At 33.9% G+C, this 21,570-nt stretch overlaps 3 protein-coding genes across 9 annotated transcripts; 2 read left to right on the top strand and 1 right to left on the bottom strand.

The window, feature by feature from the left end:
• Positions 1 to 6,097: 6,097 nt before the first annotated feature.
• On the bottom strand, positions 6,098 to 13,381 carry LOC137828673 (lipase class 3 family protein). 7 transcript variants are annotated; one of them, XR_016523519.1, is made up of 14 exons: positions 13,121 to 13,381; positions 12,929 to 13,058; positions 12,641 to 12,845; positions 12,459 to 12,559; positions 12,143 to 12,264; positions 11,962 to 12,053; positions 10,875 to 10,980; positions 9,663 to 9,817; positions 8,941 to 9,068; positions 8,418 to 8,550; positions 7,452 to 7,549; positions 7,095 to 7,357; positions 6,499 to 6,946; positions 6,098 to 6,414 (listed from the first exon to the last, which is right to left on the bottom strand). XR_016523519.1 is itself a non-coding variant. In XM_068635346.1 (14 exons), exons 1-14 carry the CDS (start codon positions 13,379 to 13,381, stop codon positions 6,339 to 6,341), a joined length of 2,307 nt encoding a protein of 768 aa, XP_068491447.1. In that variant the 3' UTR covers positions 6,098 to 6,338. The 7 variants fall into 7 exon arrangements, 5 of the variants coding, with proteins under 5 accessions (XP_068491447.1, XP_068491448.1, XP_090161487.1 ...); XM_068635346.1 differs by having other exon boundaries at positions 8,418 to 8,539; XM_068635347.1 differs by having other exon boundaries at positions 8,418 to 8,539; positions 12,143 to 12,228.
• Positions 13,382 to 13,513: 132 nt separating this feature from the next.
• LOC137828674 (basic helix-loop-helix (bHLH) DNA-binding superfamily protein) lies at positions 13,514 to 18,006 on the top strand. The gene is made up of 5 exons (XM_068635348.2): positions 13,514 to 14,054; positions 14,182 to 14,576; positions 14,659 to 14,724; positions 14,814 to 14,882; positions 17,553 to 18,006. The coding sequence occupies exons 1-5, from the start codon at positions 13,514 to 13,516 to the stop codon at positions 17,604 to 17,606; spliced, it is 1,125 nt and encodes a 374-aa protein (XP_068491449.1). The 3' UTR covers positions 17,607 to 18,006.
• Positions 18,007 to 19,453: 1,447 nt separating this feature from the next.
• On the top strand, positions 19,454 to 21,409 carry LOC137828672 (U3 containing 90S pre-ribosomal complex subunit). The gene is made up of 5 exons (XM_068635345.1): positions 19,454 to 19,876; positions 20,037 to 20,109; positions 20,674 to 20,723; positions 20,840 to 20,953; positions 21,073 to 21,409. The coding sequence occupies exons 1-5, from the start codon at positions 19,503 to 19,505 to the stop codon at positions 21,212 to 21,214; spliced, it is 753 nt and encodes a 250-aa protein (XP_068491446.1). The 5' UTR covers positions 19,454 to 19,502; the 3' UTR covers positions 21,215 to 21,409.
• The last annotated feature ends 161 nt before the right edge of the window (positions 21,410 to 21,570 follow it).

The raw sequence follows: 21,570 nt of genomic DNA, 5'->3' as shown, positions 1-21,570 counted from the left end.
TGGTCTTTTAGAGACTAATTTAGAATCTAAGATATTAGTAGATAAAATCTTAGAGCTAATGATTAGATATCAATTTAAAAATTATTTTATAAACTTTTATTAATAATAATAGAAATTACTTTAAATATCATTAATTTTTTTAGTCTCTAAAGTGATATATATTACGAAGTGGACTTTAAACCTAACTCAACTTCATAAAACCGACTCAATGAGGTAAGGTTTGCACCTACTTATATACTATGAAAGACTTTAATCTCTAATCGATGTGAGATCTCCAACACATCTCCCTCACGCGACTACCAACCCGTGCGTGAGACTATATATAGCGGGTGACACGTTAGGCTCAACACAAACACTCGCTAGGATAAGCTCGAAATGACTCTTATACCATATTACGAAGTGAACTTTAAGTCTAACTCAATTTCATAAAACCGGCTCAATGAGGTGAGATTTACACCCACTTATATACTACGAAAGACTCTAATCTTTAGTCGATGTGAGATCTCCAACCATATATTTTATTTGGTTGTGGTTGGAGAATGAAGATAGAATACCATCTTTTATTTTTATTATTATATGTGCATAGCTAGCTGTTATGTGTCTTCACTGATTAGGGTTTATACATACATACTATTAGTAGCAACATCATCTCTCTATCCATTCTACCCTATTTCAACAAAGTGTTTGGATCATTTTGTGGGTGTTTGAAATTATGAACTTCATTATGACTTCTCACCAAGTTTATTAGCTCCACCATTCCTTTTCGTTACCCAATAATACCACCAAAAGTGCTGCTGTCATCTTCCAACTGCACAATTATGCTGCTTGCTTTTAGCTAATTTCAGCTTCAAATTAATTTCATTTGCATTTTTGTTCTTTAATTGAAAAAATGTACGTCATGATTTAGGGTGGATAAATATTAATGGTATATATATATATATAGTTGCATACAGCTGTTATGATGAAAAAGGCAACGCTGCACTGTTTAATGATTGTGTTTGATGATGAAAATTTTTGTAGAAAATGAGAAACATTTTGGTTTTATGTGTATGTATGGGCATGATAAGAGAAAAATGTTAGTGTGTGAGAGAGGGCATAATAAGATAATTAAGAAGGCGTGGACCACGTGCATGATGGAATGGAACCAAAGCAAAAAGCACAATGTCTTCTTCCCTCCGCCGCCGGGGCCCACCACCACCTTAAACTATGCAATTTCAACATTTTTTGTCCGATCCATTCTCTCTCCTCATCTTCCTGCTTCTGCATGTCTCTGTCTTTTACCACTTTCAGCAACTTCACACCAACACTTGCAACCTCAAACTTTTGTTTTTTACATGTATAGTTCATATGGTAAACCAAAACTTGTGATGTTTGTTTTAAAATTGGAGTTTAGGTGAGGGAGGGACTTGTTAATGGTAGCCTAAACATGTACGTTTGTTGAATAAATGATAACACTCATCCACCTGTTCTTCCACAATGTGACTGCTCAGCTACAGATCACTAAACAGATGTTGATGTTATTAACGCTGTGACGATATATCTTCAAAGACTTTCGGAAGATTAAGTCAATAAGAGTATATTACTTAGAATGTATTAAAAAATAATAATTATCAAATTATATGGAATTATTGTATATAATATTACACGATATTATACTTAATTATATACAATTAATTTAATAATGATAGGAATCTCATAATTAGTATCCTACCTATATAGATTGATTGTAATTTGGGGAGAGAAACTCCCTGTATATTTCTTATACATGAATATACAATAAAAAAAATATCTCTTCCTCTTACTATTATTTTATCATTTTTCTTATAGGATGCTTAAGTAAATAAGAATATAAAAATAATGATCGATTCTTAATAAAAAGTTAAAAGTATAAAATAGAGTTTAGTATCTTTTCTAACCATGAGAATTATATACCACCTATTTATAATTCTCGTTAGACTCAAACTATTAAGAAAAACATAAAATTATTATCCTAAAATATAAACAAATTTTATAATAATAACTTTCTTTAATAATCTATAATTTATCTATGTGTCTTAAATATAATATTAAACGCTATGTAATTGAGAGGTATACAGAAACTCTGTATGAAAAAAAAGAAAAACATGCATCTAAGTGTACCTTCTAAGAAGGCATTAATTTGAATCTATTATGAAGTTGTAGTGAGCAATAAGATTTGTATTATTGATGGTATTTCGTAGATTTGATGCTTCTTATAGCTCCGACATAGAACAGGAAAGATGGCATAACATCATTATCCCAATTAATTTCCCTTCTTCTTTCTCATTCCATTTTTACCATTTTCAATGACTCAATCATGTTGGTGGACAAAAACATAAAAGTATATGATGTCGTTTTCATTCTAGTTTTTTATATCTACCCTTTAATAATTCATATGCTTTGCATCTGTATGCCATCAACTCATTCATTTCCTCTTTTATTTCAATATTACAACCAAACCCTTTATCACTTTAATGCAAACCCTTATGATTCTTCTACTGCACATTAGATGTTAGATTAAATCATGATTTTACAAAAGTTTCATATAAAATGTTGAACCAAGTCATGTGATGGTATTTTTTTCAAAGAATAAATAGGAAAAAGTAAAAGCAGGTTTAGGAATAGAAATATTGAACCTATAGAAGGTTTTGAGGTGAAGAATATTGCGATGAGATAGATCATCAATAATTGAAACATTACTATATATCTTAAAAAGCAAGTTAAAGAAAACAAATTATATATTTTAATAAAATGATTGGACCCACATTTTGGTTATTTTTATTTCTCTTATGTCCTTAACCAAGCAGACGAATTTGAATATTGAAAAGTCTTTGGCTCCTCCAATTTTCAAAATCTATCAAATTACCACAACTTTTATTCACCTCACTCACTTGGTATCCTATGTTACTCTTTTTTTACTTTCTCATTTTTCAAAAGGTGAATTATAGATTGACCCAAAATAAAGCTGGGTTCAAAATTTTGTATTTGCTTCCACTTCATAAACTTCTTTGATGTTATTTCATTTTTCAAAACTTGAAATGATTTTTTGTGTTTGCAAGAAAAGTGCAATTTGAATTATTTAATTTTCAGTGGTGTTACAAAAGTTGTGTTTGCGAGAGTGGAGATAAGGACAGCAATCAATTTATGAAGTTCCTTAGAAAAGCAACATGTTATGAAACAAGTTGTCATATTCTGATTATTCCAAAAATCACACTGAATTCTCTATTTCACTCTTCACTTTACTTTCAACAAATCTCTCTTTTTTAACCTTAGACGCAGCCATAGTGTGGAACTAACCAATATTCTAACTCATGTTTATTGAAAGTGTTTTATTTTCTTATCTTACAGTTTTATCACTACAACAAGAAAGTGTTTTCTTACTTTGAATGTTAATGAGTGCAGGCTTGCATGGTGAATATGAGTTTTGTATTATACAACAACCAATGATAGTATATAACACATTAAAATATGAGGTTGTATAATCAATGACAACATGTAGTACACAAAGTAATAAAGAGAAAGTGACCTTCCAAGCAAGCATCAAACCTTATCCAATTCACCAAATTTGACCTCATGCATCTAAAATCTACATACAAGTAGACACAACAAAATAATTGAATAACAATTAAATTTAGTGATAAAAAATAATTAATCACTATATTAATTAAATCAGATATTATTTTAAAAACTAAAAAGATATTTGTATTTAAAATATTTTCTATTATTAATAAAAATTTATAAAATAGTATTTAAATTAACAAAGTTATTAATATTTTAGATTTTAATAAAAACTAATTTAGAATATAAAATAGTTAATAGTTAAAATTTTGATAAGATACAAATAAATTCTTTTAGTTGTTAAATAAATCTCTAATTTAATAAATATAATAATTAATTATTTTAATTTTTAAAATTAGTTTGTATTTAATAATTTTTTAACATTAACAAAATTAGGATTACAAGAAAATGTCATGTGAACAATTATTGGTCAAATAGTGTTGGTAAGAAAAGTCATCACGTGGCCAAGTTTGTCTTGAAAACGTTTTTATTAGAGGGCCCTACTTGCTAAAACTGTAGCAAACATATCAGTAAGGTAAATTATGTTTCCTCTCATCTGGATTTACTCATTCTGCCAAGTTTCTTGTGAGTATATATAAAATGGTGTAGCTAGATAGTTTTGAAGTGATCAAAGAGCATTTGAGATTAGAATTTTGAGGAGTTGAGGAAGACAAATGAACAAGCCATGGTTATTTTTCATACATGGCTTCCCTTGAATCATTGCTACATTTGCAGGTTCAATAAAAGTGGAAAATGATGGCTTTCCCACAACAGATAAAATCATTCTATCACACCCAATAAAAGCTATATTCGGATCTTATGCAGCTTTGCATCACCCAAAACAAAATTAATTCTACTCTTCATGTGGGGCCTAATACTTTTGAGTAAATAATAGTTTCAAAATTCACCTATCTGCATATTTGGTATCAAGTTAAAAATGTAACTTTACTGGTTTAAGGGCCAAACATGTGGCTTATGTGCTCATATTTATAAATCACTGCTTTGCCTCATGCACTTTTCTTGTAGTGATCATCTTCAATTCTGATATTTGGATCATGAACCCCACCACCACAGTGAATTGTTATTGGTTGGTATGATTAATGCTACTCCAAAGATGTTACTTTGTGAATAGACAGAATCTTAAGGTCTATGCCTGCTCAACTACAAGACATCATCGTGATGTCTGACATGCTTTGTCAAAACCACACAGTGGCACTCCAAAGTTTGGCTCACTTTAGATTTGGTTTGAACATATATATTTGATTTCATTGAATCAGGCTTTCACTTTTTATACACTAATCACGAGAATACGACTATGTAATACCTTTTTTTTTTCCTCCTTTTCTGATCATTGATCATGGATGAAGGTACAGCATGCAGGATACTGATAGTAGTACATTTTAAGAGACTGAACTGAAGACGTACGACCTCAAAAGCTCTTCATTTTACTCATCAAAACTGGTTAAAGCTTCTAAGTACTCAACTTCAACAGTCACTTCCTGCCACAACGGACTAACTAGCTCATTTGTTGGATGCATTTTGCTTGCTGCATAATTCTGAATGCAGCTGCTGCATAATTTGCTATAAAAAATCAGTGCTAGTGCTGGTGTCATAGATTCTTAACTGCTTTCTTTTTTAACTCTCTTTTCCTGTTTTTGGACTTTTTTACAAAGATTGGGACATCGCATAAATACCTCATTTTATTCATTTATTTTTATTGATAAAGAAAAACTAATTCACTTGATGCACACCAGAGTCACATTCACGAAACTTTCAAACCAGAAACTGCTTATGCTCTTCTATTGTCGTCAAGAACCAAGGTTTGCGAACAAAATTATATAGAAAAACTACTACAAATTAAATCAATTTGCGAATAAACTAATAAAAAAAATGAATTTTGTTTTATTTTTCTTACCTGTAGTGTCAAAAAAGTTATTTTTGTATCTAAGTATAGATTGTTATATAATTCAACATTGTAATTTTTGTAATAATTTATCTCTTAATAGAAATCAAATTAAAATTAATTACAATACAATTTAAGCTCCATTTTTAATGGTAGTCAAAATAATTACATTACAAATTTGTGAGATCGAACACTGACACTTATAAAACATGTATCAATAAAATGTCTAATTCAAAAAATATTTATTAAAATTTTGACAATTCTAACATATTTTAACACAATTTTAAAAATGAAAAATACATTAATTTTTTAAAAACTCAAACTTATTGTATAAATTTTTATTATGACTATAAAAATAAGGAACAAATTATTTTGAACTAGTCAAAAGAAACGTCTTTCATAAAAAAACTAAAATATACTTGTGGACATAAATCTTTATTGTCAATTTATATAATTCATAATTATAATATATATATATATATATATATATATGTTCGTGTCTCTATATCCTACATTTTAGAAATTAGTCGTATTCTCTTGTCTTACATTTTAGAAATTAGACGTATCTCCGTGTTCGTATCGGTATTCATGTCAGTGTCTATACTATATAGGTACAAATTTCCTTTTAAATCAGAATGCAATTTATTTATCAGTAATCGAAATAATTATAATACAGCTAATATTTAATTAAATTAATTATGATACATTACCCTTTCAGATCATGTAATAACACTAGCCACTTATAATTATTGTCGTGGCTCGTAAGTGCAGAAATTATATATGGTATATATAAATAAGAACATTTAACTCTTTTCTAAAATGGTATAGATGGTTTGAAGTTGAATGGCAGTAAGTTGTATCAGATGATGTGAGGTTCTGTTAGTTGATCTTTAGCAGTTTGAGATTTCAATATCTTTCGCAAGGCATCATGACATCTGCCAAGTCCAACACTCAGGTAAGAACTTGTCAAAGATATTAATTTAGAAATGAGAAAAGGTTGTGGTTGTAATTTGTCTTACCTCCAAGGAAGATGATCAAGGAACATAGATGGTGAAACAATAATATCTTTGAAGTTTTCTCTATCTGCAACGTAAGCTTTATAACAATTATCGCTCTCCTGCGTCCTTAGATCAGATTGTGATCTTCTCTTCTCCAGTACAATGTGAATCACAAAACCAGGTAGATACAGCTCCGGGGGATCATTGGAAGACGGATTTTCAGAATCTGGAACAGTATCTATAAACCGAGACACTGGATCATCAATTGAACGTGCATCTTTAGCAAAAGCATTTGTAAATTTGGCATTATCAATTCCAACAGAATGATCCCTTGCCCTGGCATCAGACCAAAGTGAGCATTCTTCATGCTCATTGTCGAAGCAATCTTCACTATCAAAAGACATATATTCACCATAGTCGGCTATAGCAAAACCCCCTTTAATTGTCTGAGTCTCTTGTTCAATGCTGCCTGTTGCAATGATGAAAATCTTTTTAGAAAAAGCACCTTTCACAAACTGAGTACGAGGAATCATGGAAGAATGCACACTATTTCCCACACTCATAGGGTGACATATTTATTCTCCAACATGCCTACTATGTTATTAAAGATAAGACACCTTTGTTATCAGTTTCACACTGGCTTCTTCGGATTTGATGGTTTAGATCATCCTTGATGGCCCCTGAATGATACTCGGATTCATTCTCAGCCTTGGAGTTATTTCTCTGATATTTGCTTAGGTATAGAAACCTACGAGCAAGTCTTAAAATCATGGCACTATCTGCTTTAGGATCTTGTGATAGTGATGTGATTGCGCCTGCCCTTAGCCGCATGACGGATCCAATTGAAAGGCGTGATGAAAATTCATTTCCAAATATGATACTGCATCATAAAGAATAAAAGCAAGCAGAAAGGAAACTAAAAGTGTTACCAAAAGAGAGTCAACCAAAATCAAACATTTTACTAGTACAATTACCTTGTCACAAATTCTGAGCATGCATCTGCCACAACTAAATCCAGACAAGGGAGTGGCCCATATGAATAAACGTGCAGATTAGGGTAGCGGTTATAAAGCTGTGGAAAAGACCAGAATTTATTTGGTGCTATAAAATCAAATGCTTAAAGACGGCAGCATAAAAAAAGACAAAACAGTGCATGGAAAATTTTAAAAGTGCTGAATGCATGTTCAAAACTTGAAGGAAATTATATGCATTTAAAAAATAAATGATGCAATACAAGAGGAAACAATGGTGATTTAATGACTAAATAAATGTTCGCATGAGTTTATTAAATAATCTTCAATTTATGATTTTTTTTTAGTCCTTCATAGTTTTCAATGCTTAAAGAGTTTTGAAACAACACCTTAATCTTATCTAACATGAGTATTAGAATCAAATATAATTAAATAATATAAATATTATATAATTATTTATTATGTTTCTCTGTTTTTTCTTTTTAGAATATGAATTCTTATAATTATGCTTCTGTTTGACATTCTAGATTTGTACATGTCTTAGATTAAGTCTTTCGACTTCTCAGTGATGAAATTCTTTTATATATTCCACATAACTTTTCTACTTCCGATTACCAAATTTGTTCTCTTGTTTAGTCAAATCTTTTTCGATGGATGCTGGTTTTAGTTTTAATTGTAACAACTCTTGTATTTGAGTAACATCTCATTAAGATTCAGAAATTGAGAATTTGCAGATTGTGATAAGGCCAGAATTCAATCCCATGCTTGTGACCTCGAGCCAGCTTCAAATTTGCATCTACAATCTGTATTTCCTAAGGAAGCAAGGAATATTCGTTTTGCCTATATTTTTTTTTTTCATAATAGACTTTCAATGAATACCTAGTTCTCTGAAGCAATCAAAATAGCAAATTATGTTTACTAAAGAAGAACATTAAGTAACTATTCCTATTTAAGTGAGAAATGTCATACTTGCACTCCAAGCAATGCCGCTATAGCACCCCCAAGTGAATGCCCAACTATCCGCACATTATACCCAAAGCATTCACAACCAAATCCCAGTAATTTAGAAAGAAGTCCATAGGATTCAGAGTCTGCATTTCCACTTCGAAAACAATTTTTGTCAGAAATGAAATTTATTTTATGTCATCAAGTCAAATGCTTTTAAATTAAATACAATTTCAGTTCCATACATTGAACTGATAAAAGGTATTATGTTTTACTTAATGGGTCTTGCTAACATGTGGCGGAAGGACACTGCTTAAGGAATTAAAAGAAAAAAGTTTTTATAACAAATCATGTGAGAATGTACTAGAAAAACATAAGAGAACGCATTTTTATGCATCCCAATAAAAACTTTCCCCTTTTTATTCCTTACCCAGCTTCCTACTTAATTACCTCAATGGCGTAGGAAAGAGGAAGAAGAAACAGTTTGATATGACCAACTCTCCAGAACAAAGAACCACGAGTTTAAAAAACCTGAAGTATTTCTTACCAGGCCTTTCAGGATTTCCTTCAATCTGCATAAAAAGCTCTCGTGCAGTTTCAACTATGCCTGAATGCCCATAGTGGGGGAATGATGAAGCCACATTTTTCTTTATATCATAATGAATGTAGTTGCAACTGCAAACAGAACATAAAATATTGAAGTGAGGGACCAGAATATTGTGTTGGACCATAGAAAGGATCTATACAGCTTGGCCCATATAAAACTATTACACATTGGAACTGAAACTATAAGGTATATAGAGAAGATGATTTCTGCAGATAAAAGTAACTCAATAGGGATGTCATTACTCATTAGCCTTTGTTTATAAACAGTTTATAACTAATAGGGATGTCATTACTCATTAGCATCGGTATACATGTACTATTCAACAACACAGCATTTGCCAACAAAGTAATCATCTTTCTATCATAACCCAAACAGGATATAAGGATAGATGCTGATAAACTGACATTAAAAAGAAAGTTGAAAGCAATTGTTATTGGACTCTTTCACCCCGTCACCTTTTCAAGGAAACCTTGTATGTACATTCAGTATATGTGTTATGAGCTGTAGGTACTAGTGTATTACAATGTTTACAACCTGTGTGAATTTTATCAATGAATTGAATTAATTGGGAATTCTTAGCAACGTTTCACCACCACCCTAGGGTTATCTACTTGTTTGTGAAAATGCTCAGAGGGGACAAAAGGAGGAAGAATGAAAAATACTTGATCAAGCCAGCCAAGTCATCTACAGAAAGGGAGCATTCCTTGCATAACCCATCAGTTATTAGGTCCTCTGGGGTTTCAGTTCCACGTATAGCAATTACTACAGTTTGTAGATGATGTAGAACCACAACAAAATATGCAGCTTGACACTTGACCTGGCATGGGTATCTAAATAATTAAATATAAATTAAGCCAGTATAGTATAAAAACAGAAATATTCATAAATCATACATAAATTTAGTATATTATCATCTCAAGTTGGATAGAGCTGAGTTTCGCCACATTTTAAAATTAAAAATTTACAACCATTAGGAATCAAAATACAAGGACATAGACTGATGAGTTCAAATGAAAAGAAAAATGGGGTAGTCAGTCAGTTTACATTGTACGTAAAGTAGCCCCCTGATCAAACCAAAATCTACATAAGTTCATAAATAAATCTATACTTACCAGTTCATTTGTTATGTTCATATTTATCAAATTAGTATGTTAAAAAGTAAAAACCCACTTTACAAAGAAACATTGCATTCAATAAATGAGATATGACTAGCCTAATGAGCAAGCTTTCTTAAACTAAGATTGCAAAAGAAGATCGAGTATGCTCCAAAAAGCCACTCTCAATCGAATTTATTTTACACACTTTGAGAGATTAGAGATATTTGAATGGAGGAAAGATAAATGACCAAAAAAATAGCATATACAATATCATGCTTAGCAAACACACAAACGAGCGTGCTGACTTCAATATATATTAAGGGAAACGGCTTTGGAGAGGGAATGGGCTTAACACAAAATAGAGGACATAATTTGCTATAAAGTCTTCCCTTCCTTGATTTTAACAAAACCTAATAGTGTGTTTGGATGAGGATATTTAGAGGGTAATTCAACTTTATATAAAATTTTGAATGTTTAATGACAAAATATATAGTTTGGAAAGGAAATTTTAAAATAAATTGAAGTTCTGAAAATTCTCCATCGATCACATGATCAAACTAAACAAAATAATCATACTATTGTTGGTTCGTGACATCTACCTTTTTTGGTGAGTATTCTGTTATTGATGATGGGCTCCCGTAACTAAAATTACAACATAAATGGAGGCAACATATTTTAGACAATGTTATTTATTATTACAGATATTCATGTCCATCTTGCCCTCTATACTTTATTAAAATGTTTTTGTACAGAACTTTATTCGTTTCCACGTCTAACCTGGCTGACTCGTCCATGTCTAAGCACTTCTGGAGGCAAATTGATGTACTTTAGAAAGGCCGCAGCATGACCTCGCCACCAGTTATCACCATCCAATACAGGTCGTCTAAGAAGATAAGAAACAGGAACATGAAATCACAATGTCGAAGATGAAACTTTTTAATTTGTAAGTTGAAAAAGATGTAACGGAAAGGGAGACATGGAGACACAGAATACAGGAAAACCAAAGATATATAAATCAATATGCCTGAGCGCCAATAAGTTCTAAATAAAAATATCAACAACCATTCAGAAACTTCTATTGTAAACACTCGGGCATGCACAGTGGTAATTGAGTAAAAGCAAGTACATCATCAGCCATTTCTTCTTTTGTTCGCATATTCTTTTAGCCTCTCCTTTCCCAATTCAGTCATTCACTATTCTTCGTTCTTCACATTTACTTTGTTGTTGAAGATTCACCACTAACATAAGAACTTTGACTATAATGTTTTTGTTTCATGATTCATGAAATTGTTCAACGTTGCAAGGCACAAAAAAATCATAGACCTCAAAAGTGGAAGTGACTCCCTTCCCAGAACTAAAATCAAGAAACACAATTTTGACTCTTCTATCAAAATTTCCAATAAACAAAATGAGTACACAACGGTTCATACGAACTTAAACTTTTCTAGCAAGCTAACATATTTGGATACATCATATTTTGTATCAATTTAATAAATCAAACTACAAGGAAATAATAATTTTTTTCATTTCTTAAGATGAAAGAAATATCAACAGAGATAAGGAAAAAGCTATAAAGATGAGGGGAAAGCATCACTTTAGAGACACTGAATGGAAAGGAAAAACTTGAGGATCAGTCAAACCGGAGAAAGTACAACCCTCCACACACCTTGCATTGATAAGCAATATACAGTTTGAAGTTTATATATCATTTCGAAGTTACAACAAAGAACAAGTATCAAGACCACCTTGACCTCAAAGGTATAATACTCAACCAATAGCACTCACATTAAAAAGCTCGTGCTACTGACAAAGTAAGAATTCGATTATAAAGACCTTAAAACAGAATATCGAAACAAAATGCCACCTGTTTCGGGTCCAAGGAGACAAAATCCCTTGTCTATACAGCCACGCACAAGGAAATAATAATGGATTTCGTCCAACATCAAGCAATGGACCCTGTATTCATCATTGAATGCAAAATAAATGCTCAAAACAATTTAGTAAAAACAAAACATTAATTTAGAATTAGTTTATTATAGTAATACTGTGTATGCAGCTTCAGCAAATTTATGAAGAGCTTCAGCCTCCCTAATTCGCATCTCTGGCGCTTCCATGGATCCTTCATAGGATTCTGTAGATTTTTCATGGCTTTGAAGTAAAGCTAAAGCTGAACAACAAAAACTCAATGTCATAAAATTACAAAGAGCTAACATGCAGGTGAAACTAAATTGGTTCAGGCTGTATTCCTAATGAAAAATTGGCGGGGTCAACATTATTGCACTAATATGCCACGTCATCCTAATTGTATGACATATAAAGCATAAAAAGGCAACAAGTTTGAGATAAAAAATTAGAAGAAACCTGCCAAGAGTTCCAAATGGCCAGTTCCGGAAGCACGATAAGCAACAAGATCACCCAGTAATCGTGCAACTGAATAGACTTCATCTTCTTCGGCTGCACCCCTGTGTTAGTTATAAAAGGAGCAGAGGTAAGATAGAGTGATAAACATTGTGCGTAGGTAAGGTCAAGTAATAGGTGTATACAAATATTTGACCCGGCCCAGACAACACAAGGTCTCACGTATGCCATTATCGAAGACCTCGACATAGTGGCATTTCCAAGCGTGATCATGGGTTTCATAGAAAGACCTCCATTTGATAACATCGGATCCCGTGAAGCACTGGAGTACGGCAACGAAAGAGACGAGGATGATGAATACGGATAAACAGGTGCTGTTCCACGGGGAATCTGCATTTGAATGGTTAAGATTGAAGGATGAACGGGCTGAAAGAAGGATGGAGAAGAGTGGGTTCCTGAACTGACTCACCTACCTAAAAGACAATGATTGTTGGAGGTGAAATGGCGCATAGAGTGGAGAACAAGGTAAAGCGCAAGGAGAAATTGAAGGACGATAACGACGGCGGAAGATCGACTCCAGCAGAGCCATTTCTTGTACATGGCCTGTTGATTGATTGATGAGAAAATGAAGATTGAAAAAAAGAGGAGGAGATGGGATTACCCACCCGTCTGCGGAAGCGCGTGAGGAGATCGTTGGAGTCCTGAAGAATGAGGGTGGCAGCGGCTTGCTGGGCGAATGCGGTGTGGAACATGACCACAACCCTAATGGGAGCGGCGAGGGAGACGAGGAGGAATGGAACGGCGAAGCGGCCTTGGCAGAGGAGGTGAATTTGGAAGATGAGGAAGGCACCCATGAGAAGCACCGCCATGTTGGAAACTCCGACCACCAAGCTCAACCATCTCAGGTTTCTGAGAGCGAAACCCATACCCGTACCCGTATCCGTACCCGAACCCGTACCCGTTAAGTGCAGCAATCAGAATTCAAATCATCCATTGATTCGAAATATAAAGATTGAGAAAAAAAAAGAAGGGAGAAGGAATGAAAAGATTCTGATTCCATGAATGGGGACGTGGTTGAAAAAAAAGTGGCACGTGACCCAAATGGCACTGAGCCAATACAATTGCAGAATGCTGATGCAGCCTTAAAGTATTCCACAAGTGGCATACACCCACCAATGCCATCGCATCTATCTCTATCTAAATTGCTTATTGCACCTTCTTTTTCTAACCCAACCAAACCAAACCTTCTTCTTCTGCTTTCTTCTGCTTTCTCCTCCATGTATCCCTCCTCCTCCTCCTCTTCCTCCTCCTCCTCCTCTCAATCCATGAGCCACGCGCCTACCGGCCTCACGCGCTACGGCTCCGCTCCCGGCTCTCTCCTCACCACCACCGTCGACGCCCTCATCGGAGGATCACGCCCCAACCCCACCCCTTACTATTCCGGAGGAGACTCTCCCGACTCCACCAGCAAGGACCAAACATCGTATCACAACCACGCCCTCGGATCCGCCTTACTCCGTCAAAAAAGCTCTCCCGCCGGCTTCCTCTCCCACCTCGCCGCCGCCACCACCAACCATAACCACAACCACACGCTCAATGGTAACTAACTTACTCTTCCTGAATTATTATTATTATTATTACTCTAAATGATCCTTTTGGGCCGGGCCCACGCGGGCCCGGCCCAGTTGTCTGTCCACGTGGTTGATTTTTGCCGAACGCGACGCAGGCGCGGGGTTCACCATCACGCGGGGCTCTCGGTTGAAGTCGCAGTTGAGCTTCACGGGTCACTGCCAAGAATCTCTGTGTGGCGGCGATAACAGTAACAATTTGGTGCTCGGCGACCATGCCGGCTTCGGAATGGAGCCGTGGGACGGTTCTCATTCTCATTCCAATTCCATCGCCTTTTCCACTCCCCCGCCGAAGCGCTCCAAAAACTCCAACTCCGCCGATCAAGACATTCTCCATTGCCTCAACGCCTTGGAGTCTCAGTTCAGTCTTCCTCAGACCACTCTCGAAATGGCGACGGTTGAGAAGCTCCTGCACATTCCTGAAGATTCCGTCCCTTGCAAAATCCGCGCTAAGCGAGGCTGCGCTACTCATCCCCGCAGCATTGCAGAGCGGGTAATTACTCACCTACTCCTACCTTTTTCACTCTCATTCATTCCTCCTTCTTCTATTCAATTCCGTCCAATTCAACACGCAGGAGAGAAGAACCAGAATAAGTGGAAAGCTCAAGAAATTGCAGGACCTTGTACCTAATATGGATAAGGTATTGTTTCTATTTCTGCCTCCTTCTTTTGCTATGTCAAACCACTCTCTCTTACTTATCTCTTAATCTTGTTTCAATATTCGTTGTAGCAAACAAGCTATGCAGACATGCTTGATTTGGCCGTTCAGCATATTAAAGGTCTTCAAACACAGGTTCAGGTCTGTAAAACTACCCTTCCCTCTCCAATACTTTTCACTCCCATGCCTGTTCATGAATTATGAATTAAATGCTTCCGATATATGAATCTGCTATTCAGATTATATGTCTATCTCTATTGTGGTGTTAGGCTTTTTACCAACCCCTTGTGGATGAGGAGTATTAAGTGAACTTGTCCTTCATTAAATGCTAATTACTGGATGAATCTGAACTATTGATGGGATCTTAGTGGAGTTGTTGTTACTTTTAGAAGAAATATTCAAATTAAGTAATCTATAAATTAATTGCTAGAGGAAAATGTAGCGTATTAACAAGTTCTAGAGCCCATTAGAAGGCAGAAACACTGAATGCTTTAACCTGTGCGTATCAAACATAAATCTGACCCCTTGACTGAAATGCGAGAGAGGGCCACTTTCTGTCTGATAAATCGTCCCAACATACATGACCAAATGCATCCCCAATTTCTTCGTCGTAGGAATTTCATATCAGACGTCTCCACCAATTAATTTCCCTGTAGAATCCAAAAAAATTGGTAATGGTTGTGAGGCCTGGAGATTCCTCGGCTGCTGATGGAAAAATAGTGCAATATCAAGCTTAGGAATAAAACGTGCGTAAGCTCTTGAAAAACAAACAACTTGTTGATATAGGGCAATGTTACTGTCTTCCCTTGAGCTTGCCATGCTATCTGGCCACTTCAAACAACGCTCTTTTTTTTCACGTGGTAAGCACCTTTCCACACTGGCAAGCCAAATACCTCTAGCCATCATCATTAACCCGTCAGCCAATCACCACTGCCTTCTATAACATACTAAATCAACTAACATAAACCATATCTTAAATAAACAAAGTTTCTGATTGCAAAGGAACACAACAAAATCATTATAGCCCAACTTCATACTCTCTCTTCTACCTTGGCTAGGGCTAATGCTTCTGACTACCTGAGTTATTCTCCATTCTTCCATGTCTTGCGCGTGCAACACGTCTTATACAAGTTGTCAGAATTAATAGTTTTCCATCCCCGGAGCCAATAATCCCAGTCTCAACCCCTTAACTCTTCTCCCTTCTCCAAAGCTGCCGGAATCGCACTATTGCTCCAATAGGATTCAGACAGTCACTTTCTTTCCTTGGATAGTTATACAAACTTCAACAACTTTGTCTTTTTACGAGGGGCAATGGAACATGGTAAACTAGTTTTAACTTCCCTTGCTGTTCGGACCTCTAAGTCCTTGAACATCGTTTGGATCACTACTACATTCGAAGATTGTCGACGTTGAAGTGACTCTGTCAAAAGTTGCCTTGAAAAGTCTTCATTTGGGAGTCAAGACCAAAGACAAAGACAAAATTGTGACGGTGCTAATCTTTGCAATCTCAATGGTATTAACTTGCTATAGTCAATACCCAGTGTGCAATGTCAATGTTCATTGATAGTTAAGTGTACACTTAAAACAGAATGTGTATGTCAGCCAGCTGGTTTCATCAAGGATAACCTCGCATAATGATCTTTTTGTTGCATACTGGGCACTGTAATATTTTATATTTACCATAAGCTGTAATACACTAACAACAAGCCTTTACTACACTTTTTACAAGAGGAGACTACTAATGCATTATTTAAAACGGTAATAATCTTTTAAATTGTTCTTTAAAAGTAATAGAATAAAATAGTAAGCCAGTCCTTGAAATTGTACATTTATCAATTTAGTCCTTTAAAACATAATAGATGGTCAAATTGATATGTGAAAGATAAAAGATAGTATGATCCTTAAAAATTAATTACCAATTAATCTAGTCTTTAAAATTATAATGGTAAAACAAATCAACTCCTAAGTATAGATATTTAATTGTACTTAATTCTTTTTAATTTACTAGCGAAATATAAACCTAGATAAGGGTAAAAAATGAATTTAAGCATAAGGTTGGGTTTATCTTATACAATTTGAAAGACTAAATTGATTGGTAATTTAAAATTTTAAGGACTTTTCATTTTATTTATTTCAAGAATTAGTTTTACCTTCTATTACAATTTGGAAGACTAAATTTATAGATAATGTACATTTTCAGGGATAAAATTGCTATTTTATTAATTTCATGAACCGTCTTACTATAGAGGTTTAGTCCTTTTGACTAATTGTTTGTTATTTACTATTATTTTTTTTATAAAAAAAAAGTCATATTAAACATCACTATAAATTTTGACATTTTAGATAGACATTAGGCTGACATCTTAGTTGGAATCACTTCAAAATCCAATATTTACTATTACTTTATCTCTTTCTATTACATTACTCCTCTTAATCAATATTTATCTGTACATAATTTATTTATGTGTAGCATCATCCTTTATTGAAAATTATATTCATACAACCAACCTTCATAACTTGTATAATTTTGTAATTTTGTTTTATCAATATGATATTTCTGTCGCACTCCAAGTACAAGCTAAGTTGAAGCTGTAATTTTTTTTAAAGTAGAATAAGAAAGGACTGGATGTGAAAAGTCACGTTGAGTTTCCTAACTGAGTAGATTGTTGTCTCCTTAATCATGATTCCTGAATTGTATTACTTATCTGTATTATAAAGAATTTTACTTATGAAGGATAAGAATTGCACAGAATAATTCAGGCATTAGTTAACTGCTGGTTTTGATAACAAATTTTTTTTACCCTCTTTCAGAAGCTTCACAAAGAACTTGAGAATTGCAGTTGCGGATGCGCACAAAGCAAATAACTTATTTTGTTTTACCAGATTCTATGCAAACGTGCGTAGAAGTCAAGGTTTTGATGACAAAGCAGGAAAACTGATTTTGTACCAACCAACTTAAATGAATAATGAAGGAAACGGACGCTGTAGATTGTCAATTCTACAATTGTACAGTGTATGTTGTAATATGGTAGTCTAGGAAAATTTGTTCGTTTTCTTCAAGAATTGCCTTTTAAAGTCCAGGTTGATTTTCTTTGGAGGTTGTTTATTCCTTTGTCTGGGTAAGTATGGTACAATGAGTGATTAATTTAATTTTTGGAATCAGAACCATAATAGAAGTGAGAATGGGATGAATTAGAGAATGATACTTCCAATCCTGTTCTAAAATTGATCCAATTAGGAATGAAATCTATTTTGTTTCGGTTCATTTTTATGTTTGATGAATTACTGTAGAAGTTTATAACCAATGTCAAAGAAAAATTGTACATTCATGTTAGAAAAATGTTTTAGAGTTATTTTCTTCTGTATGCAATGACTATTTTTATCTGTGACATCTTCTGCCGAAAAAGGAATGATTCATTGCCTAAAAGTTCTGAAAGGTAACTTCAGTGGGATCTCTGTTTTGAAGTACACGAAGATATTTTCATCAGATAAAATTAATTTATAATTTTTTTCATATATCATATCTCAATTCTTATTTTAAGAATATTATACAAGTCAACTTTAATTTGTACAGAAATTTCTTATCAGTATGATTGTTAATTTTTATTCCATGTGAGATTTCTGAGAAAAGAAAAACATGGTATAGTTCCCCCTCTCTTTCTTTTTGAAGAATCATATCTGCATCTAATAAAGTTGTTCTCTTTGTGTTGCTCTAAATAATTTGTAATTCAGATATTGATAGATGGGCACTATCATGAGCTATGCAAACATGGGGTAGTTGTTTATCTTTTTGTCCACTTACATCCCTTGTTGAACAATCATCAATTTGATCCCATTACAAGAGATTGTTTTGATTTTTAAAACAACCATCACTTTCACACACAAAAGTTGACAAAATAAAATTCACATTAATTTACTATTATATCCTTACCTCAACTCTCCCTCCTCCTAAACATTTTAGCATTTAAGATATTGTGTAGTTTTGAGTTTTATGATTTTTTTTTTTTTAAATATTTAGATGGAAGAGGAAGTGAAAAGAAAAATAAACAAATAAATTATAGTTGATGAGATTGATCTGACAAAATAAAAAATTAATTAATTGAATTATATTCTTAATTAAAATTTAATAAGAATTAATATAAATAAAAATTGAAAGATGATTAATTATAAACTTTTATTTTGTAAAATTGGAAATTATATTATAAAAATATTTAAAAAAATAATAATTTATTTGAATAATTAACTGCAAATAATGTAATATTTTCCCCATACCGTTTTAATATATATATATATAATAAAATTAATTCACAATTTAATTAATTGAATTTAAAAATTCTCATAAAATTAATTATTAAATATCAAAACAACATATAAATATTTTTAAAGAACGTTGACTATTATGGATAAATGTTCATCTGCTTATATAATATAAATGTATAAAGAATAATATAGTTGCAATATATAACTGTTTCTAATGATTGATGCTGTATAATATATAACTGAAAAATAATGTTCCGTATAATTTATTTTCGAAATGAAGATAAAAGAGAGTAATTGTGTATATAATAATTTATTTTGTGTTGGATTCAATTGTATTGTTTTTATAAGAAAAAAAAGGAGGAGTTTGATTAGTAATAATGTTGATTGGGCCCATAATGAAAATTAGGGGTTGGGAAAGATAAAAAAAAGTGTGTGAAAAAGAAAGGTGAATAATAATATATATAGGGCTGAGAGAAAGAAGAAGAGGAGAGAAAGGTTGGAATGGCGTCGGAAAAGAGAAAGAGAAAAACTGAGTGTGATATTGGGAAGAAGAAGAAGAAGAAGAAGGAGGAGGCGAAAGAGGTGGAAGAAGAGAAGTCCGATGAACCTTCGTCGGAGCCTTTGCGCGTCCTTGAGTCGGCGATGGGTCTTCAGCTTTCATCGCTGGAGTTGGAGTCTCTCAGAGAAGACTGCATTCTGGAGGTACCAAATCAGTGTGATGTCCAAACATTGGGGAAAACTGTTAAGGCGGCGTTTGGCGGCGCATGGAGGGAGCATCTCTGCGAAGGGAGTGTGGTTGAGGGAAAAGTTAACGCCGGAAGTCCCGCGGTTCTGATCGTGACTTCCTCTGCCCTAAGATGCATAGACCTTCTCAGGTTCTTCTTCTTCTCTCTCTCTCTCTCTCTCTCTCTCTCTCTCTCTCTCTCTCTCTCTCTCTCTCTCTCTCTCTCTCTCTCTCTCTCTCTCTCTCTCTCTCTCTCGTTATCTCCCTTTATAATTCCTTTTACATGCTAAAACCCTAATTTCGTTCTGCAGGGGCTTTCGCTCTTTCACTAAACAATGCCACGCTGCAAAGCTATTCGCCAAGCACGTTAAGCTTCCGGAACAGGTACAACCCTAAACCCTAACAAACCCTAAACCAATCACCATCAACTCATTCAACTGTCTTTCTGTTCTGTGCTCTTAACCTTCATTTATTTGTTGATTTTCATTTTCGTCAAACACTCACTCACTTATTTACAAATTTTACGGGCAAGATAACTTGTGTTTCTGTGTTTCTGTGACTGAGAGTAGCATATTGTGGGAGCTATGGCTCTGGTTTGATAGGACAAGTATAATGATTTTGTCAATTCAACTATGCATTACTTCTGCTCTCTCTTGTTTTCTGCATCCTTCCACTTCAACTTGTACCAGTTGTGAAACCAGACAAAAATTCATCGGCATGCGGCTGAGGGACCAAATTACTCCGTTTTTAATTTTAAAAACTTGAAATCTAAACCCCTTTTCTTGGACTCTAAAAAAGTGAATTTACTTCTGTGCATTTAAATTTAATGTTTTGTTCTTCACCGCTGCATGATTTTTCCTTCCCTTGGTTCATGTTATAAATTGTGATTCTTCTTATTCTTCTTCGTGGAAGCATTGCTCCATTGATTTTGTTTTATGATCAATGCAGATTTCTTTGTTAAAAAACCGTGTTAACATTGCTAGCGGCACTCCAAGCAGGTTGGTGATCCCACGTCCTTCTACTAAAGAAAATTGTTCTTTCTGACCAAACATCTGATTAGATATACCTTTTGTTAAACTTTTGGTGACGTAATTATTGTGATACGCAATTTCAGGATAAAGAAGCTAATTGATGCTGAGGCGTTAGACCTTTCAAGGTTGCAAGTACTGGTGCTAGATATGCATCCTGATGTAAAGGGGTATTCGTTGTTGACCCTTCCACAAGTCAGGTTGGTCATGGGTTCTATCTATATACATAAACAATTTATATTTGTTAAAAGTAGCGGTGTGGTCTCTCTTGTAAGATTTTGCATAAATTTAGAAGCTGATGATGATGGTACTGTGACAGGGATGAATTCATGGAGGTTTTCAAGAACTATTTTTATGAAGCGATGATAAAGGGTGGTCTGCGTATTTGTCTCTATGGGTACCAGGCGGGTGTTGGTTTAAAGGGCAAACATAAAAAAGGGCATACAGTTGCTGATACGTAACATCTCATGGTTTGATTTAGGCTTGTATTCAGAAAGTTTATTATTTTTTTACAATTCCATTTATCTTATTATGAACGGAATGGCGTTGGTTTTGAGCATGGAAGAGTGACATTTTTGTTGTAAGTGGTGGAGATACATATATACAAACACACTTCTAATCTAAGTAAACTACTGATAAGCTGCTTTATTTGTCTATATTATTGTTATTAATGGAATGCTTAATAGTTTAGGAGTGAATTTAAAAATAAGGAGGAAAATTTGAAGACAAGTTTGCGAAGAAATTGTCCTACCATATTTAACATTTAATTTACTCAATTTTAAATAAAACCTTTTTGTAAGTGTATGTAAATTTGAGT

Source organism: Phaseolus vulgaris, chromosome 7, assembly GCF_051622355.1.
Source record: "Phaseolus vulgaris cultivar YP4 chromosome 7, ASM5162235v1, whole genome shotgun sequence".
NCBI lineage: Eukaryota > Viridiplantae > Streptophyta > Magnoliopsida > Fabales > Fabaceae > Phaseolus > Phaseolus vulgaris.
Note: the sequence above shows the minus strand (reverse complement) of the source record. Positions and strands in the feature narration are given on the sequence as shown.

Excerpts from the sequence above, each read along its gene's own strand:
- LOC137828672 (XM_068635345.1), top strand. The coding sequence starts at position 19,503 with ATGGCGTCGGAAAAGAGAAAGAGAAAAACTGAGTGTGATATTGGGAAG. Across the intron at positions 20,724-20,839 it reads GCTAGCGGCACTCCAAGCAG|GATAAAGAAGCTAATTGATG; the intron begins GTTGGTGATCCC and ends ACGCAATTTCAG. Across the intron at positions 20,954-21,072 it reads TTGACCCTTCCACAAGTCAG|GGATGAATTCATGGAGGTTT; the intron begins GTTGGTCATGGG and ends GTACTGTGACAG.
- LOC137828673 (XM_068635346.1), bottom strand. The coding sequence starts at position 13,381 with ATGGGTTTCGCTCTCAGAAACCTGAGATGGTTGAGCTTGGTGGTCGGA. Across the intron at positions 12,265-12,458 it reads CCATTTGGAACTCTTGGCAG|CTTTAGCTTTACTTCAAAGC; the intron begins GTTTCTTCTAAT and ends TTTGTTGTTCAG. Across the intron at positions 8,540-8,940 it reads AGGAAATCCTGAAAGGCCTG|ACTCTGAATCCTATGGACTT; the intron begins GTAAGAAATACT and ends GTGGAAATGCAG.
- LOC137828674 (XM_068635348.2), top strand. The coding sequence starts at position 13,514 with ATGAATGGGGACGTGGTTGAAAAAAAAGTGGCACGTGACCCAAATGGC. Across the intron at positions 14,055-14,181 it reads CCACAACCACACGCTCAATG|GCGCGGGGTTCACCATCACG; the intron begins GTAACTAACTTA and ends AACGCGACGCAG. Across the intron at positions 14,883-17,552 it reads GTCTTCAAACACAGGTTCAG|AAGCTTCACAAAGAACTTGA; the intron begins GTCTGTAAAACT and ends ACCCTCTTTCAG.